A 19,807-nucleotide genomic window follows, 5' to 3' on the forward strand; every position below is an offset into this window, starting at 1 on the left:
AGAGGCAGCTTTTTAAAAGTGAAAGGGCTTTGGAAAACCCTAATTGTAATGATGGGAACGACCCGACTGCCGCCAGCTGGGATGCGCAGGGGTTTGGAGGCCTTCATCTCAGCCGCAGTCCTGCTCCTTTTTTTTTTTTTTTTTTTTTTTTTAATTAGTTGGAGGCTAATTACTTCACATTTCAGTGGGTTTTGTCATACATTGATATGAATCAGCCATGGATTTACACGTATTCCCCATCCTGATCCCCGCTCCCACCTCCCTCTCCACCCCGCAGTCCTGCTCCTGCTTTGACCCCCGGGCTCTGCCCCCCACCCCACAGTGGGGCGGTCAGGATGCCACCCCTATCGCATGGCCCACCTGAGGCAGTGCTCGGATGGATAGGACTCCAGCTTGTTCTTGGGCCGTCTGGACAACACAGCTCCTGGGGCTGCCCACGGGGAGCTGGAGGCAGGCGAAGACCACCAGCTTCCTCTGAAAGCCATGCACGCCCACCGCCGCGTTGGCCAGGGCCAGTCCCAGGGGCCAGAGCCGGGTTATTGCGCCCTGGAGCCTGGTCTGAGCCGGGGGCAGTGGGCTGGAGCTCAGGGAGCAGGAAGTTTGAGATGAGTGTTTTTCTTCCACACCATCCAGTTCTTCAGAAGCAAGGAAGGCCATTCTGATCTTAAAAAAGAACACCACATCACAGCTTTTTCTTAATGGAAAACAGAACCCAAAAGTCTCTTCAGTGATTCGCCCTGAACAAGGTGAGCTGAAGGGCGCCTGGCTGGATGCGGCACAAGCCTGTACCCAGGGCGACTGTGCTGAGGCTGCACATGCTTTTAAAAAATAACAGCCTTTGGGGTGTGCTCAGAGCAGGGGGCCTGAAGAAATGGCTGTTTATAACACACCCGACAGGAACCTGGGTTCAGTGTGACGCGGGGCACAAACGTGTGGCCTTCCTGTGAGCAGAAACCCGACTCGTGTCCCCCGCACCTCCACGTGGCTGCTGGCAGGGCCAGTGCTGGAAGGAAGGCCGCAGCACGTGCTGGGGGAGCTTGCCCCCGGAGCCTGTCCGGTCCACGCCTGGGTGGGCCAGGAGTGGTCTCATAAACGCTCTGAACCTCTCATTTCAAGGAGAAAGAAAGAGATTCCAACTGTATGCCATCCTGCAAAAGGCAAAACTCTGGAGACAGTAAAAAATGAGTGGTTGTCAGGAGTTTGCATAGAGGAATGTACAGAGCACAGAAGTTTTCATGAGCAGTGAAAGTGCTCTGAGCGACATTACAGTGATGGATATACGTGGTCATACTTTTGTCCAAACCCATAGAATATGCAACACTGCTCTGCTCATTAAAGTGAACCCTAAGGTCAACTGGGGATGTTTTGATTATGTATCAATGCAGTCATCCTTGGTCTAAAAAGAAAAAAAGAAGAGGTATTGTTCTGTTGATAATGGCTGTTCATGTGAGGGGAGGGAGAATATGGGGAATTTCTGTACGTTCCTGTCAAGTTTTATTGTAAACCTAAAACTGCTTTAAAAAAGAAAAAGATCTCCAGGGTAGACATTTTTGGCAAAACTTGTTTCACTTTTATGTATGTATACATATTATATACGTGTGTGTTTGTTGGATTGTGATATAAAATGTATTTTTTTTTAGATCAAAGAAGCCTGCAGGCCATTGTGTTTAATTATACTGGCAAATAAAAGCACAAATTAACCTCAAAAAAAAAATACCCTCCTTATTGAGATCTAATTGATACACTGTAAAATTCGTGCTTTTAAAGCGTAAGGCTCTGTGAGTCCTAGTGTGTCCCTGGGGTGGCTCGGGCCCCTCTGTGTCACAGCCGTCCTGCTGTGTGGCTGGCGCGGGGCCCACATCACTCGCGAGGCCGCCTGCCCTGCGAGAAGGGCCAGCCCCCGGCCCGCTCTGACCTCCGGCTCAGCACTCACCCTCCACTCCCGCCACGCACGCTTGATGACCGTGGCGGCCGCATGCAGCCGCTGGACGTGCTTCCGAGTCAGCCAGGAACGGACGGCTGAGGGGTTTGTCCAGAAACAGGAAACAAGAGTGACATGCTGGTTAGAGCTCTTAGTTAACCAGGCCACGTCAACGTCAGAGCTGCTGTAAACACGGGAATGAACGGCGGCAGCCGCGGGAGGTCAGGGGCTAGGTGAGCGTGATGTGGACCTGGCTCTGAAAAACAGCGCTCAGACCTGGAGGCAGGTGCCTACAGCCAAGGGAAAGCTGCCACCTCCCACCTTGGGCAACGCCCAGGGAACACGAGGGGTCTGAACTATCTGCATCTTTTAAAACGACCTCTTTTTGGAAGCCCTCGTTTGAATTTGCTCGCTCGCCGTATGAACCCATGAAGGACACCACCACACACCCACAGCTGGTGAAGGTCATAGCTACTGGATGTGAGACTGATCATGGGGAAATTTTAATTTTCTCCTTTTGAAATACGCATTTTCTGATTTTTTGGTACAGTCATTCAGAAAAAGGGCTATTTGGTAAAGTCATTTGAAAGTCACCAGTTATCTCATCAACCCAGATAGTTTTGCAGTATCCTTAATATTTTTCAGGCCCAAACACACATTAGGAAGGTGGCATCCCCTTGCTGTGTGGCTCATCATCCAGGTTTAAGCATCATATTGGAAGTGGGGTTTCCATGAAACTAAAAATATTCTTCAAAAACACTTCTTAGGTGGATCACAAGGATGGGTCCATAACGTAGCCATGACTCCACCAACTGTCAGATATTGGGTTTCTAGTATTTTTGCTTTTCAAAGTGAGGCTGTGTCGTGGTTCATACATTGCTTCCTTGTTCCATCAGATCTTATTGGTTTTTACCTTCTTAAGCTCAATAAGCCCAGGAACCCAGGTGATGATGAGAGTTGTCATCAAGGGGAAAAATACAAATATAGCTAGCTAGGATTGGGGTGGGTGGGAATTAAGGCAACTTCTGAGCCTCTGCCACCTATAGAGCACCCTTACTTTGGGTGGGACGTGGTCTGCACTGAACTGGGGGTGCTCTGGGTGAGCTGGACAGGGAATTCAAGGCCCAGCACACCACGGGGGACAGGCAGTTAACATCTAGAGGCTGGGACACAGTCCGCTTTGGTCTGTGGGGGCTCTAGAAGCAACGTCTCAAGGGACACAGGTGTCCCGTGGGATCGTGTGCAGGTGCAGAGACAGCCGCCCCCAGGCCCACCTGCTGGCCGTGACTGAGGGCCATGCGCCCTGGGCCCCGCTCCTACCTGCCTGGATGAGCACAGCCGCCCGCCTCTGCCTGGCCTGCGTGCGGCACCGGTGTCTCCTCCAGCCACGCTGGATGTGGCGGGCACACTGCTCCAGCACCTGGGCACGCCTGCGCTCCAGGAGCTCCAGCTGGGGGAAGGGTGTCCGCTGAGGTCCTCAGCCTCCCGTGCTCCCCGTCCTCCACCCGGGCCCGTGGCCACCAGCTCCTCACCCCGGCCCCACTTACCGTGGAGTCGGTCATGAACACCTTGGTCCTGCCGCAGTGCAGCGGAGCTGGCAGCGCGTGGTGGATGTCCTGGAGGAGGCCCTGCAGCATGGCCGGCTCAGCGCTTGGAGGCCACTCTGAGATGGAGACAGGGCCCGTCAGCGCATCACCATCCCCTCAGTGTCCCCGACGTGCCACAGGCTTCCTTCCCGCTGCACAAGTGTCTCAACATCCCTTCCTTCCTTTTGGGGAGGAGGCTGGAGGGGGCCTCTTCTCATCGTCCCCCAGGCTGTCCCGAGGGATCTCGGGGTCCCCCTGGAGGCTGTGCCCTGCACTGGCTGGCAGCCCCCACCCCGGAGGTCCCCTAGGGCAGGGGGCACTTGGCACCTAGACTCCCTTGCTGCTTTACCAGCCTGTTTCCAAGGCCCCAAACATGCTGAGGGCCGCACGGGGCAGCCCGGCCTCCCCCTCTGCCCCCGAGCCCTCCTGCCATGGATGGAAAGTGGAGAACAGACCCCAGACCCCAGCGGGGGCCCTGCCTGCCCCCCACACCTGGCGGGGCAGCTCCTGCAGACGGAGGGTTTACCTGAGGGCTCTGACCACCTTTAGCTGCCCAGGGCCTCTCTGGAGACAGCGGTGGCCAGAGGAGACGCCACAGATGAGAAACAGCAGCAAAGTCGACCAGGGGCTCGGGGGGCTTTGGGCAAGAGACAGAACAGGAGAGCACCGCAGGGAGAAGCGGGGAGAGGTGGGGAGAAAGGATGAAAGGAGAGTGGGAAAACTGCCCGAGGGATGGGAGATGCGAAGCAAAACTGTGCCTGCGCGTGCAGGGCCCTGGGGGTGGGCTGTGGGAGTGCGTGTACTGGGGGGACTCGCCCCATCCTTGGCCTTTGCCCAGGGTCTTCACACCGGCTTTCACTGTCTCAGTGATGCCATGTGCGACAGACACCCCCCCGTAGAGCAGGCCTCTCTCGACATCCTCCCAGCCGGGCCTGGCCTGGCAGCTGCCCCAGAAAGAAAGCCCTTTTCCGACCTCTCTTCCCCGCTGGCTGGGCCTGGCTAATCCTTTCCTCCCTATATCGAATCCAATGCTCGCCAAGTCTGACCAATTTCTTTCCAACATTTCCCAACTGTGCCCACATCTAGAGCCTCTCTCCCCTCTGGCCACCCAGGGTCCCACCGGCAGTGACCTCTGGAAAGCCCCAGGCTGGTATCACCCCCTCCCTTCCTGGAAGTGCCTCCCATCTATCTGGAGAATGTCCGGCTTCTGGGACTGGGCCTGCCTACCCCCAGCCTCGCCTCCCACTGTCCTCTATCCCCAGGAGCCAGCAACCTTCAACCACCCAGAGCTCCTCACACACACGGTGCTGTCTCCTGTCTGTGGAGTGCCTTCACCTGGCTAGTCCTACCTCACCTGAGATGCCACCTCCTCCAGGAAGCCTTCCTGGTTCATACCTCGTAGACCACCCAAAGCATCCTGTTTCTGCCTCGCCACTTTCCTCACTGCTTAACTGCCTTCTTTTAGTCTCTTTCTCCCACTGGACCAAGAGCCCCATGAGGGCAGGACTGTCGTTACTCATCTCTGAAGCCCCAGGCCCTTGCCCTGAGATGGTCCAAGTAGGTGCTCAGGGAACTGGGTGAACAGATGACTGGCCAGTGGGTGCCCTCACCTGAGTGCCCTCCATCTAGACATGGGCCATGGGGGCCGGGGGTTGTGGCCGGACAGAGCCTTCTCAGTAACTTGTACCGCTCCAGGAAGTTCCGGTGAGAGACCCTGAAGCCGAGGCAGGTGGAAGGAGAAATAGAGTGGCCAGCGGTGAGTCGGCATCACTGTTTACAGCTGCTCGACCACCTGCGAGACGCTGCCCTGACTGCCCGCTGAGTGGATGAGGTCACTGGGCTCCCTCGGCGGGAAGCCAGCCTTGATCTTTCCTAGACGGAGCCTTGCTTTTCTAGGCAAGGCCTTCACTGAGCTCACTTGCTCTCAGCCTCCAGGACACCTGCAGCCCGGCTTCCTCGCTCATCCCCACTCCCTCCAGGCTGCTGCTGGCTTCTCATCCCTCAGGGAGGGGCCTCACACTTCCCGCCTCCCCCGGGGTCTCTTTCTTGCTCGTGGTGTTAGAAGTCACCGAGAACAGCTCCTCACATGCCCCAACGTTTCAAACCTGACTCCCCACCCCCGGGCGCCTCCCCAGGTCACCCTGTGTTGGGAACTGTCCCGATTCACCCATTTGCCTCAGACGGAAGCTGGAAGGTGCTTCTGTGGCCTGGAAGCCGGCCGCTCCCCTCCCAGTGACCCACCATCCATCAGCCCGCGTCCCATTCCCACAGCCACGCCATGGTCCATTTTTATCCCCTTCTGTCTTTCACCAGGCCATCCTCGCGCCTGGAGGATCTGTAACGGCCTCCCACTCACGTCCTCCCTTCTCTCCTGACTCTAGGGCAGACCCGGAGCCTCCACAAAACAGGGCACAGCAAGTGAGCTCAGCCCTCGAGCTCCAGGCCGACTTCCGTGGGCCTGCATCTCGCTCCAGCTCCCAGTCCCGCTGACAAGCGGCCCAGGGCCACTCCGGCTCTGGCCCCGCCCCCGCCCCGCCCCGCCCCCGCGCCTGGCTCCGCCCCGCCCCCATGACCGACAGACCGACCGACCCACTCACCGGATGGGGAAGCCGGCGGCACTGATGTGGATGGTCTCCACGAGGCCACAGGCCTCCAGCTGGCTCAGGACCTGCGGAGAGGGGAGAGGCGTGGGCCGCAGGGACCACAGGCCCCAGACGCCACGCCCTCAGTGGCCCCGCTGGCAGGGACCTGCGGGCTCCCCTGAGGGCGGACACTCTTCGGGACAGCGAGCAATCGAGGGACCTGGAGAGGCTATCCCTGCTAGAAGGGGTCCCGGTGGCCCCAGGTCCCTTATGTGAAGCCTGGCTTCTGGTACAGCCGAGGCCGGTGCTGGCCGTCTCACCGCTTCCAACTGTGCCTCACAACGCAGCCCAATCCAGTTCCTAGTTTTTATTTATTTTATATTCTGCAGACAACACAGTGCGTCACAGCTGAGAGGCGGGGTAAGTTATACTGTGAAGACGCTCCCAGGACCCACCCCACGTCTTTACCATAAAGCAGTGATCCTAGCCATGGACTCTAAGGCCACATCAACCATGTGACTGTAGGACCCACTCCAGCACAGTCCAGCTCTCACACCTCACCCACATCCCTCCATAGGGCAAAGGCCAGCTGCTGGCCACAGAGTGCTTCTGAGCAAATTTTAGGAACTACACCCTCATCAGAACCAGCCCTGTGCCTGGTCTGTAAGGTGATGCAGACTCTCAGCTAATCATGAAAGACACCCATTCCTCTGGGCTGCCTGTCCTTGTTAGGGCATGCGGCTTGGTGAGCAGAGAGCAAGATGCCCTGTAGCCCCTACTCGCCTCCTGTGGCTGGACCACTGTGCAGTGCACAGACCACACAACCGTACACAACTGTCCTGCCAGAGTGGGGGAGAGAAGCCCTTCCTCACGCCACTCCGTTTGGAGCAGATGTCCCATCTCTCACCCCTCCAGCATCCTGGCACAATGGGACCCTCCGTGATGCAGCACCAGCCCAGTGTGTTACCTCCTCTTGGTGGAATATCTGCGCCTGGGCCTGGCTGTTGGGCTTGATGCAGCGAATGTAGTGGGGTGTGGTGCCGTGTAGGACCTGCAGGAGCTGCTCCAGGGAGGCCTGCAGAGGGGAGACTGCGGCTCAGGCTGCAGGGGGGCATCGGCTGGGCACCCCGAGACCAGGACCCTCACACGCCCTGGGGTGACTCCAGGTGGCCCTCACTGGGTATACCCAGAGCATGCCCCCAGGGACCCTCCTTGACCTGTGACCCTCCACCTGGTCTGTCTGCCTACATTTGATCTCAGGCTTCCCCCACACCAACCAGGGCAATCTTCCCAGAAGAGAACCGTCTCAGAAACCCTGCCGTTCATTCAGGCGACTCCTGTCATGACTAAGCCCGTCCTGTGTGCTGGGGCTACGGCACAGCTGTCCACCGTCAACGCACAGAGCAGGGCCTTGCAGACGCAGGGCGGGCCCTCAGGGGCGTGTCTGAGGCTGGACGGGGAGGTGTTTCCTTGACCCAGGCTGCCCTGGTGGCCTCCCCCGGAGGTGATGAGAAGGCCACGGTGGGAAGCAGGACAAGGTGTAAGCTAGGAGGGGCGGCAGGGTGGGATGAGGCAGGGAGCAGGAGACGCGGGGCTGAGACGCACACGGCGCCGAGGAGGGGACAAGCCTGCTCCGCCGAGGACAGGGTCTGCCCGGAAGCAGCGGGCTGCCACGGAGGGTCAGCAGCTACTGTGCTTCTGTGATCACTCTATCCGCGGTGGGCGAGAGGGCACACTGCCGCCCACCGGCGGAGGCTTCCTGTCATGACTACAGACCCCCAGTCCATCTGTCTCCCACAGACGGGGACCACGGCTACTGGCCGCCTCCGTGCTCCGGAAGCTCAGCCCCGATCCCAGGAGGTGCTCGGTAAATGCTGGACACTCATGAGCAAGCACGTGGTGTCAACGCCGCCCGACCCACCTTGAACTTGGACACCACGGTCAACACGGGGGCCCGGTTCTGGCCGGAGGGCTCTTCCTGGGACTTCTCTTCAGGGTCAGCAGGAAACAGCACCTTGAGCAGGGGGTCCTGGGACTGCTGCAGGAGCCTGGTCAGTTCCGGGGGGACGGGGTCCTATGGGAAAGGACAAGGTGGAGGGTGATGACGGGGGGATGGGGGGAGCTGCCGCCCTGCTCATTGGTACCCCAGGAGGAGGGCCGGCCCACGTCTGAGCCTAGAGGCCCGGAGACGTGGTGTGAGGACGGTTGTTTACGGGCAGGTTGTGCCGGAGTAGCAGAGACCTCATAAATGTGGGTCCGAGAGGTGACCCTGGACCCCGAGAGGATGTGCAGGCGGGCAGGGAGCACAGCAGATGCTTCCGCACATGTGCGGCGACACCTCCGCGTCTGGATTCACCGGTGACACCGGCCACGGCCCGCCCCTCACCTTGTTCTTCTCCACCAGGCCCGCGGTGCGGTACCGCACAGGCCCCGCGTAATGCAGCACAATGAAGCTGGGCTCCGGGCTCAGCCTGTCGCGGCCCAGGCGGGGGCGGCCGGTCAGGGCGCTCTCGATGCGCGTCTGGAGCTGGGCGGCGCTGCTTGGCCGGTTAAGGCGGCACTCCTGTGTGGGGTGGGCCGTCAGCCGCGGGGCTGAGGGGCGCGGGAACCCACCCATGGGAGCACCACGGAGACCCTGCGACGGAGGGCTCAGCGGGCAGGCGAACCCACTAAGCAGACACAGAGAAAGAGGCACAGGGTGGGCCTCGAGGTCGCGGGAAAAGCCCCGGCCCCGCCCGAGGGGCTGGGCTCGCCGGTGACCCCCCACCTCGTTTAAGAGGGAGCAGATGCTGACGGGGCTCCCCTCGATGAGGTCCAAGCAGGGCTGGTTGTCCTGGTAGCTGACAAACGACCACGCCAGGCCCTCCACTGCGTACTCCTCCTGGGGGCGGAGGGCAGTCATGGTCTGAGCTGGGGGATGGGGGGGCACCCTCCGCTGGCCTTGGCAGCATGTTGCCCGAGGGACCTGAGGCGCCCAGCCGCACCCGGGACGGGGCTGGGGCCAGGGAGAGGGTGAGGACGCCGGCCGCCCCACCGCGCACCCGCTGGGCCCTGAGGTAGTGAGACAGGGCTGGGGCTGGGGAAGGGGTGGGGACGCCGGCCGCCCCACCGCGCACCCGCTGGGCCCGGAGGTAGTGAGACAGGGCTGGGGCTGGGGAGAGGGTGGGGACGCCGGCCGCCCCACCGCGCACCCGCTGGGCCCGGAGGTAGTGAGACAGGGCTGGGGCTGGGGAGAGGGTGGGGACGCCGGCCGCCCCACCGCGCACCTACTGGGCCCTGAGGTAGTGAGACAGGGCTGGGGCTGGGGAAGGGGTGGGGACGCCGGCCGCCCCACCGCGCACCCGCTGGGCCCTGAGGTAGTGAGACAGGGCTGGGGCTGGGGAGAGGGTGGGGACGCCGGCCGCCCCACCGCGCACCTACTGGGCCCTGAGGTAGTGAGACAGGGCTGGGGCTGGGGAAGGGGTGAGGACGCCGGCCGCCCCACCGCGCACCCGCTGGGCCCTGAGGTAGTGAGACAGGGCTGGGGCTGGGGAAGGGGTGGGGACGCCGGCCGCCCCACCGCGCACCCGCTGGGCCCTGAGGTAGTGAGACAGGGCTGGGGCTGGGGCTGGGGAAGGGGTGGGGACGCCGGCCGCCCCACCGCGCACCCGCTGGGCCCTGAGGTAGTGAGACAGGGCTGGGGCTGGGGAGAGGGTGAGGACGCCGGCCGCCCCACCGCGCACCCGCTGGGCCCTGAGGTAGTGAGACAGGGCTGGGGCTGGGGAAGGGGTGGGGACGCCGGCCGCCCCACCGCGCACCTGCTGGGCCCGGAGGTAGTGAGCCACGAAGTGCTGCTGCAGCTTCTCGTTGGCGTAGTTGATGCAGAGCTGCTCCAGGCTGTTGTTGGGGAACGACTCAAACCCGTACACGTCCAGCAGGCCTGGGGAGCCAGGGCGGGGGACCCGTGGGGGGTTACTGTGGGGTTACAGGGGCCTCGGGGGAAGCTTCACCCTCGGCAGCCTGAGGATGAAGCCGAGTGGGCACTCTACCCCACCCCAAGGGAGGGGTTCCCCTCGCCACCTCCTGCCCCTCAGAACTCAGCAGGAAGAGGCCAAAGGAGGTGAGGGAACCAGGCCCCAGGGACCCCGGGTCCCACCTAGTCTGGATGGCCTGGGCCTCGGCCGCTCAGTGGGTGCTCGCCATTCTGTGAGCAGACATCACCGATGCCTCTGAGCTTTGCTTCCTCCCCTCCTGACTGTCCCACCCAGGTTCCAAAGACGTTCTCAAATCCCCCCCCCCCCGCCCCCCACAGGCCCTTTGAGTCGGTTCTACTCTCCTGAGACAGGAGCTGGGTCTCCAGGGGGTGAAGGGGCCCTCGTGGCCTGGGCACCAGCTGAGCCTGCCTGGAGAGCTAGGGACAGCCAGATACGGGCACCAGAGAGAGGGACCTCACCCCACACTGGTGGAGTGGGAGGGGATGGGTGCAAGAGCTGCCTGGAGGCCCCCCGACCTACCTATGAAAGTGGTCCAGGAGTCGGGGGTGGCACAGATGCTGCTGTTGATCACCGAGACCAGCCAGTCAAACAGCCTGTTGGTGTGTGCGGGGGGGAGTGGGCTCGGGTGAGAGGGGTCCGGCTGAGCTGGAACGGTGGCAGAACTGCCCTTCCAGCCTGGGTACACCCCTTGGATGGAGGGCCTATCCTCTGAGCCTGAAAGGTCAAGGGCTAAACCTGCTCTGCTGGTTTCACGCCCATCCTGTCCCAGCCCACTACACCTGCAGGCTGGGGTCATGTGTGTGCCCAGGCACACGAAGGCCTGGCTTCTCCACTGCAAGAGTGAGCAGGGGACCAGTTGCAGGCACATCACAGTAAGCTTCTCTTTACTGCCTGTTTTACAGACTGAAACTGTGCCAACCCGACATCGAACAAGCCGATTGTGCCACTTTTCCAACAGTGCTATTTTAAAATTATTATACATTGTTCTTTTAGACATAAAGCTACTGCACACTTAATAGACTACCATGTAGTATAAATACATCTTATCTATGTACCAAGAAACCAATTTGTGTGACTTGCTTTAATGCCGTGATCTGGAAGTGACTCTACAATATCGCTGAGGTCTGCTGTGGAACGCTGGGGCTAGACAGGGTGTGGGTGAGCCTCAGTCACTGGCCTGACACCCAGCTGCCATCTTGACAAGGGGTGGTGGGTCAGGCCTGAGTGGGGTTATAAAGGACAGAGTTCACTGGACTCCCCTGCAAACCTCAGCCAGTGGAGGCCAGAGCTCAAGGCCCCAGGACATCCCCCTACTCTGTCCTGTATGAGGGCACCCCGTCACCCCAGCTAGACAGTGACACCCTGCACTCTGCAACCATTACCCCTGAGATGATGGAATGGTTGCCGTACAATGTGGTGACACATACGACATGATACAAGGGTTTTCTTCCTTATGATTTAAGTAATTGCTCTGCAAACTTTTAAACGGTTTCTATTTTTTTGCAATAAGGGCTTCAAATACCCATGTGAGGTAGTAAAAACAAGAGACCTAGTGATATAAGGACCTGTTTGCTGTGTGTAAAATGATCCATGGTTAGAGGTTCACTGTGTCTGTGACCACTTTATCTACCCATTTTGCAGTGATCTGACACAAAACCTTTAAAAATCTTTGTCCTGAAATTCTGACCTGAAATTTGCTTCAAGGGAGTGAGAACATAGTCCCTTGCTAAACCGAGTTCAGTCTGGGCCCAGGAGCCCTGGGCCACTTTCCCTCAGAGGTTCTGACTCCCTCAGCGGTGCTGGTCAGGCTCTTAGCTCTTGAGAAGCTCATGAAAGCAACAGGACCCTCCTTCCAGTTACCCAAGTTACACACACACACACACACACACACACACACACACACACACACACACACACGTGTTCCATCCCATAATTTCAGGCTCTTAGCTCTTGAGAAGCTCATGAAAGCAACAGGACCCTCCTTCCAGTTACCCAAGTTACACACACACACACACACACACACACACACACACACACACACACACACACACACACACGTGTTCCATCCCATAATTTCCGAGAATCCTGCCCTCAGGGGCATCCTGAAGGGCCTGAGAGCCCAGGGTGAGAAATGCCCCCAAGCGCACGGCTGGTGGGTGGAGATGCCCACAGATACAACAGGGAAAGGCCAAGGCCGCGGCCTTCCGGGTTCTGGGCTCCACTCCCTGCAGGGTTGCTCAAGGCCGTGGGCTAAACTCCCGGCTCTACCAGCAGCTATCGAATCCCCAGGTGACCACAGAGAGGACCAGGGCAGGGACCCAGGAGCCCATGCACCCACAGGTCTTCGCCTGGACCTGGGAGGCCTCACGTCACCCCTGGGCCGGCCCTGCCAGCAGACAGCCAGGCGGGCCTTCCCTGCCCACCGCCAAAGTGAGGCAGGCTCCTGTCTCTGAACCATATGCTGGATCTAGGCCAGGCTGTGGCCACTTCCCCACGCAGAGCCCTCCAGAATCCAGCCAAGGGCTTTGCTTGGGGAAGCCCAGGAGCCACTCCCTGCTGTCCCCCCGGGGCTGGGGAGTGGGGCAGGGAACCCGTCTGCTTCCCCCTGGCAGCGCTCACCGTCTGGTCCAACTCCAGACTGGGGGCATCTGGGAGGAGGGCAGGGCCCAGAGCACTCACCGTGCATAAACCAGTTTGGCCAGACAGTCTCTGCGGGTGTCGCACTCCGCCTGGGAGCAGGGCTTCCGGAACACCTGCTGGTCCCTGCCCGCCCGGATGGTTCGAATCCGCAGTGTCTCTAGCAGATGATCTTCCGGGAGCCCCAGCAGCAAGGCTGATGTCCCGACAGAGCCTGGGAGGCACAGACACCCTCCGTCCAAACAGCCCTCTGCACAAGGCCCCCTGAGGTCAGCATGGTGGGGCCGTGACCCCCTCAGTGGGGCAGAGCAAACTCAGGAACGGGGGGAAGAGACTCAGCAGGGGCAGAGGCAGGACTTGAGGCCAGAACTGCTGTGTCCCAGTCCACACGGCCAGGAGTGGGATAAAGCACTGCATAACCCACCCACCCCCACCCACCCCAGCTCTCGTTTTCTGTAAGATGCAGAGGAAGCTGTCTGCCATAGCAGAGATGGGGTGAGGAGGAACCTCTCCAGGGCAGGGCCCTACAGCTGACGGCTTCAGGGCCACAGATCCCAAACTGCACCTTCTGGCCTCCTTGCACCTGATCCCACCACACTGGCCCTCCTCCGGGTGGGGCCTGCCTCACTCCTGGGCGGTGTGACCAAGGTCCCCCGTCCTCACCCTCACACTGAGCATCGTTCACCAGTGGGCAGGGCTGGGCTTCGTTCCCCGAGTCAGCAAACCGGGTGTTGCCGAGGTGCAGCAGTCCAGCCAGGGCCTGAGGGGGCAGGAGAGGACACCTGGTGGGTACCTTTTCAAGGGCTGGAGCCCAGCCCAGGAAGGGTCTCTCTTCTGCTGAACAGAATCACGATAGCAGAGTAACAACAGCTCTCATTTACTGCCCACTTACTCCCGGCCAGGCAGGACTCTACACAGGTGATAGGGATCGTCTCGTATAACCAGTGAGGCACGTGCTATGGTGATGCCCATGACAAACACGAGACGAGGAGAAGTTAAAGCCTGCACTTGGTAAAGAAGGAAGCCAGCATGAGAATCCAGGCAGTCTGGCTTCCAATCCCTCTCGGGGTAGCCAGTGGGAGCACCAGGTCACCTAGTCTGTCCCTCTGCCTCCCGCTGTTTTCTGTGGCCCGGACCACTTCTGTGTGGTTGCTAGGGGCTTGGCTCTGGAGCCCTTCGGCCCTTTCCCAACACTGCTGGGCTCCGAAGCCCAGCCCAGCCAGGGAAGGAGCTGTGATCTTGGTCTCTGTATGGTGGGTGCTCCCTTGCTTTTGCACTCAGTGGTCCACTCGGGGGAGCCCCCGGGGGCTGAAGGAAGAGGACCGCCAGGTCCAGCAATTTGGAAACCTTTGGACCGGGCACCGGTAGAGCGGGGCCTCTCCCCCGATCCCAGTCTGGTCCCAGAAAGGGTGGCTCCACATGCTACCAGCTTCCAGGCCACAAGCACCGCAGGAGGAGACTGCCATGTTAATGGGCATTGTGGACAGGCCGGGGCTCACGCTGCCCTCAAGCTCACGCTCCTGGCCATACTCCTAGGGTGGTCCTCTTGTCCTGGGCTTGACCCCCGTGCCGTCCCTCTGGCCAAGCTGCCCGTACTGGCTGTGATTCCTCTCCCTTGCCTCAGCAGCCCCCACATGGAGAAGGAGGCCACACTTCACCCCACTGCTCTGCAGGGGGGGGTCACCACCTGCAGACGGAGGCTGCCAGTGGGGGTGACTGGGCCCGGCTCGCCTGGGCCAGCACTGAGTCCCAGGAGGAAGGAAAGGAGGTGGGAAGTTGGAACCAGCACATCTCCAACAAACTATTTGTACCACTGAGTGCTGTCTGGCTTTGGGCAGGTCTCAACCATGGAATGGGAATAATCTCCATACCCATGGAAATGCTGGAAAAAACAAGTGAGCTAAGAGTGACGATTTAAAAGTTTTAACATGCTGGACAAGCATGTAGCAGCATTGTTTTCTCTGCTCTGATTTAACAGAGCAACACCTGAACCAGGCACTGTCCCTCTGACCTCCGGGATCACTGTGCTGGTCTCTTCTGCAGCACTCTGCTCTGCCCCTGTCCAACCTGACACCCTGTCCCCAGGCTCCACTGCGCAGAGAGGTGGTCGCCGCCTTGGCCATCGTGCCGTCGGGGCCTAGAATTCTAGATCCTCAGGGGAAGAGACTCGCGAGTTGAGAGAAGGGCCCTACGAAGGGGGCTGCCCATCACCGCTGCCACACGTGAGTGGTGTGGCTTTTCCTCTGACCTGAAAGATGTTGTTCTGGGTGGGGGCATCGATGCCCAAATGAAGCATGGCCTCCCTGGTCACCTCGAAACAATCCTCTGAAAAGGAATCCGAGTCACAGCCCCACGTCAGGACCCGAGGTCAGTGTGGGCGACGGGTCATGGGGGGATGCGTGGGTGCTGCTGGGCCGGCCCAGGGCGCTGGGCAAGGCTCCCCCTACCTTCCAAGGTCCTCTCTGGGTGGGGCAGCCAGGAGAAGGCGGCTCCCTCGGGGAGGCGCCACTGGACCCTCTCCTCGGCGCGGGCTCCTTTGTAGATCTGTGGGAGTGGGGGCGGGCGGCTGAGCCGGGGGTCCTGGGACGCCCAGGCCTGCACGGGCTTGGGCAGGCGGAGAGGAGCGGCAGCCACACCACAAGACCAAGAGGCCCCTGCGGGGAGCCATGGGCTAGCGGGGGCGCAAAAGCAGCTGCAAGCAGCTCTGGGCGTCTTCACTCGGTGCAAAAAAACCCCACTCACTGAGGGGGCCTGCGATGTGGGGAGGAAAGCCTAACCCCGCCTGGGGAGCCCCCGGGCCCGATCTGAGAGCAGGGAGACACTGTCCACGCCTCGGGGGATCCCTGGTCTGATGGAGGGGGCACGGTTTAGGGAAGGCCTTGTTCTGTTGGTGGAGGCAGCTGCTGTTCCAGGACAGCCCTCCGTCTGAAGGTGAGCATTTCCCGTGTGGAGACAGGCCCAGCCTCAAGGGCCCTCTGCCAGGCCGAGGCTGCCCCGGGAGCCGAGGGCCAGGGTGAGGCGTCAGTGTGACGTGAGGTTTGTGGGAGTAAGTGGGGCGGCAGCGCTGAAAGCAGGGCGAAGAGGAGGCAGGAAGCAAGGGGGGGCGGGTAGGTTTAGAGGGCACAGACCCTTCTCTGCCCTGCACCTGGGCAGCTGTGGGCCCCGCCTGGGACCGACCTGGTAGAAGATGTGGAAGTTCCTCTCGCTGGGGGCCTGGCAGGCCACTCGAGTTTTCTCCAGGAGGTAGGTCTGAACTGCAGCTCCCCTCATCTGCTGGGCCCTGGGCACAAGCAGGTTGGAGCCCGTTAGTGGCCTGTTCATTCCAGAGCCATTTATTGGGTACTTATGGTGTGCCAGGCTGCAGCCTCACCCCGGCTTTTCCACTTAAGCAATGGGGGTCATGAGGACTCGGGAGGACCACTCAGCAGGTCCCGGGGGCGGGAAGGGGAAGGGCCGGGACAGTCCCCTCCAACCAGCTCAGGGACAGGGCCCAGGCCTCGGTGCCTCATTTTGCCCCAGCCCAAGGCGGGAACAGAAGCCCCAGTCTCAGGCTCAGAGATGCAGCTGAGAGGTGACAGGTTTAACTAGAAGTCTCCGCAAAGGGGAGATGCCAGAACACACGTGTCAGGACAGGAACGCTGTCCCTGAGTCCCTCGGGCTGGAGCAGCTAGAGTTCCCCAGGTTCAAAGTGTACGCGGGGTTCACTCATCCCACATACGAATGTGCCAGGAGCAGCTGGCTTCTGCCCGCGGTGGTGGTCCACGCTGGGCACTGGCCCCCACCCCCCAGCCCCCCAGCCGCCAGGGCGGCCGCAGAGATTACCCGTTCAGCTGGAGCTGGATGAACTTCCCGAAGCGGCTGCTGTTGTTGTTCCTCAATGTGCACGCGTTCCCTACAGACCACAGCTTCTGTTCACAGAGGCCCCACAGAGTCCCCACAGGCCTACCAGGGCCATGTGGCTATCCTCAAGTCACCTACACGCCCCTCTACTGGTTTCCAGGTCACAGGGGACAGGGCTAGGGACTGGGCACTTGGGCTGTGAGCAAGTGTGATTCAGTCGTGTTACAGCTTCCTGGCAAAGGGGGAAGAGCCAATCTAGGCAGTCAGGGACTTTTGTTTGAAGGGAAAGGATCAAAAACAAGATGTCAGGACTTCCCTGGTAGTCCAGTGGTTAAGACACAGGTTTTTGATCCCTGGTCCGGGAAGATTCCATGTGTCTTAGGGCAGCTAAGCCCATGTGCCACAACTACCGAAGCCTGCTCGCCTAGAGCCCGTGCTCCTCAAGAAGAGAAGTCACTGCAATGAGAAGCCTGTGCATTGCAGCTGGAGAGTAGCCTCCACGTGCCACAATGAGAGGAGGCCCACCTGCAGCAGCAAAGACCTAGTATGCCTCACCACCCCCTCAAAAAAAACAAGCGGCTACTATTAAGGTGGACAGTAAAGCGCAACGTCTAGAGTGCCAACGTGGACACTGATTGCTGTGCATCCTGAGACATGTCCTCTTCTCTGAACCATCAGGAAGCTGTTCAGAAGGACGGGACATGGGCTGGGTGAGCCTCTCCCGCACCTCTGCTCCATATGCCTGGGTGAGACGGAGAGGACGACAGAGTGATGCTACCACTGCTGGAAGGAGGCTAAAGGTAGCCGGGAGGCGTGGTTGGGGATCCAAGGCGGTGAACGATAAGTCATTCTCCATCCCGCAAAGAGAGGGTCTCAAGGCACGGCTCCCCTGCCCAGAAGGTGGTAAATTCCGGAGGAGACAGGGCGGAGGTGCTGTGCGGAGGACACTGGGCTTACCAAAAGCTTCCATGATGGGGTTGGAGTTCAAGATGCGCTGTTCGATCCTCTCGGCAACCTTGTGGCTTTCCCAGGACGTGGGTGAGGCAGCCACCACGGCGTAGAACTTCATCAGGCAGCGGGATGTCCATGTCTGCGGCAGAAACAGCCCTGTGGGAACTGTGCCCATGTTCCCGTCCACATGTGAGCCTGCCGGGGACAGGGGCCCATGACCGCCCTCTTGTCCGCCATCCATGTTGCTGATCAAAGGGTTGAAAGCGGAATTCAACTGTGTCCCTCACCTGTGTGATGGGGACACTTACTTCTGCCTCTCCTAGCTCCTGAGGATGCATTTAAGGATGGGGGGCGGTGGAGAGGAACCTCTCCGGTGGTCCAGCGGTTAAGAATCTGCCTTCCAAGGCAGGGGATATAGGTTCGATTCCTGGTTGAGGAGCTAAGATCCCATGTGCCGTGGGGCAGCTAAGCCCAAGAGCCGCAAATAGAGAAGCCGGTAAGTGGCAACTACTGAGCCTGTGTGCTCTAGAGCCTGCGTTCCACAACAAGAGAAGCCCGCATGACACAACTAGAGAAAGCCTGCGAGCCGCAACGGAGACCCAGCTCTGCAAAAAGAAATGACGGGCGCTGGGACAGAGAAGGACAACCTACACTGACCTGAGCAGGCTACTGAGCCATGTATTTGTTCACCAACCCTACAGATGCAGGTGCAATTATATACTACCTGCTTTCAAACTGATGAATCTCGGGCATCAAAGAAACCTAAATTTTATCGAAGATGACATATTCAATAAATGATAGGGCTCTGATTTATACTCAGGCAATCTAATTATAAAATTCCCACTGTTTTTATAATCAGCTGAGATGAGGTCTATTTACATTTTAATTTCCATTTGTTCACTGCTAGGACAGAGAACCACAAGAGATTTCTATATACTGACTCTGGATCCCTGGTCTATACCTCACTGTAAGTTTTTAGTTGTAGCTTTGTTTTGGGTTTTTTTTTGGTTGCTCTTTTAGTATATATTTTTTTTAGGTCTCACTCTGAGGTGGGAAGTGTTCCCTCTCTACTGTTTTCTAGAAGAATCTGTACAGAACTGGTAACATTAATTTCTGAAATACTTGGTTGTAATTGTTGTTCAGTTGGCTGAGTTGTGTCCGACTCTTCATGACTCCAGGGACTGCAGTACGCCAGGCTTCCCTGTCCTTCGCTATCTCCCAGACTTTGGTCAAACTCATGTCCTTTGAGTCAGTGATGCCATCCAACCATCTCATCCTCTGTTGTCCCCTTCTCCTCCTGCCCTCAATCTTCCCCAGCATCAGGGTCTTAAACACTTGGAAGAATCCACAAAGTGAAGCCGCCTGAGCCTGGGGCTTTCTATGAGGAAAGATTTTTAACTATGATTTAAATTTGTCTCAGAAATTTAGATATTCAGGTTATGTATTTCTTCTTGTGTGAGCTGCAGCCGTCTGCGTATTTCAAAATACTCTCTCATTTCATTAAACTGGAGAATTTACTGAAATAAAGTTAATGAAAAAATTTCATCTGTGGAATCTTTAGTTATGCCTATTCTTTCATTTCTGACATGTGTAATTTGTCATTTTCTCTCTTTAAGTCTGGGTAGAGGGGGACTTCCCTGGCGGTCCAGTCGTTAGGACTCCATGCTTACACTGCAGAGGGTTCAGGTTCGATCCCTGGTGGGGGAACTAAGATCCTACAAGCTGTGCCTCATAGCCAATATAAAAGTCTGACTAGAGGGTTATTGATTTTATTGATCTTTAGAAAAAACAGCCATTTATTTCATTTACTTTATTATTTTTTTCTGTTTCTACTTTAGTGTTTTTTTAAAAAATATTTATTTAAGAACTATGGACACCATTTTGCTGACAAAGGTCCATATAGTCAAAGCTATGGTTTTCCCAGTAGTCGTGTACAGAGATGAGTCTTGGACCATAAAGAAGGCTGAAAGCCAAAGAACTGATGCTTTCAAATTGTGGGGCTGGAGAAGACCCTTGAGAGTCCCTTGGACTGCAAGGAGATCAAACCAGTCCATCCTAAAGGAAATCAACCCTGAAGATTCATTGGAAGGACCGATGCTGAAGCTGAAGCTCCAAAACTTTGACCACCTGATGCAAAGAGCAGCCTCACTGGAAAAGACCCTGAAGCTGGGAAAGATTGAGGACAGGAGGAGAAGGGGATGACAGAGGATGAGATGGTTGGATGGCATCACCGACTTGATGGACATGTGTTTGTGCAAGCCCCAGAAGATAGCGAAGGACAGGGACACCTGGTATGCCGCGGTCCGTGGGGTCACA

General features: G+C 58.5%; 1 protein-coding gene and 1 pseudogene across 5 annotated transcripts in view; one reads left to right on the forward strand and one right to left on the reverse strand.

Annotated features, from left to right (window-relative positions):
• The window catches only part of MYO19 (myosin XIX), a 40,949-nt gene that overhangs the window by 1,664 nt on the left and 19,478 nt on the right, over positions 1-19,807 (reverse strand). For 3 of the 5 annotated variants that reach the window (XM_061142701.1, XM_061142700.1, XM_061142702.1), the window contains 19 exons: positions 17,498-17,630; positions 16,523-16,592; positions 15,878-15,980; positions 15,148-15,244; positions 14,949-15,025; positions 13,364-13,460; positions 12,743-12,914; positions 10,583-10,656; positions 9,887-10,008; positions 8,857-8,970; positions 8,476-8,652; positions 8,011-8,163; positions 7,057-7,164; positions 6,105-6,175; positions 5,118-5,221; positions 3,469-3,584; positions 3,242-3,371; positions 1,934-2,019; positions 361-663 (listed from right to left, as the gene is read on the reverse strand). In XM_061142701.1, the coding sequence (XP_060998684.1) occupies positions 361-663; positions 1,934-2,019; positions 3,242-3,371; positions 3,469-3,584; positions 5,118-5,221; positions 6,105-6,175; positions 7,057-7,164; positions 8,011-8,163; positions 8,476-8,652; positions 8,857-8,970; positions 9,887-10,008; positions 10,583-10,656; positions 12,743-12,914; positions 13,364-13,460; positions 14,949-15,025; positions 15,148-15,244; positions 15,878-15,980; positions 16,523-16,592; positions 17,498-17,630 (2,307 nt within the window). Of the gene's footprint in view, positions 1-360; positions 664-1,933; positions 2,020-3,241; positions 3,372-3,468; positions 3,585-4,033; positions 4,145-5,117; positions 5,222-6,104; positions 6,176-7,056; positions 7,165-8,010; positions 8,164-8,475; positions 8,653-8,856; positions 8,971-9,886; positions 10,009-10,582; positions 10,657-12,742; positions 12,915-13,363; positions 13,461-14,948; positions 15,026-15,147; positions 15,245-15,877; positions 15,981-16,522; positions 16,593-17,497; positions 17,631-19,807 lie in introns of those variants that run through there. The other 2 variants (XM_061142703.1, XR_009692924.1) reach the window with 2 other exon arrangements.
• Positions 841-964, forward strand: LOC133058203 (small nucleolar RNA SNORA11; annotated as a pseudogene).

The sequence above is a fragment of the Dama dama genome, chromosome 5 (assembly GCF_033118175.1).
Source record: "Dama dama isolate Ldn47 chromosome 5, ASM3311817v1, whole genome shotgun sequence".
NCBI lineage: Eukaryota > Metazoa > Chordata > Mammalia > Artiodactyla > Cervidae > Dama > Dama dama.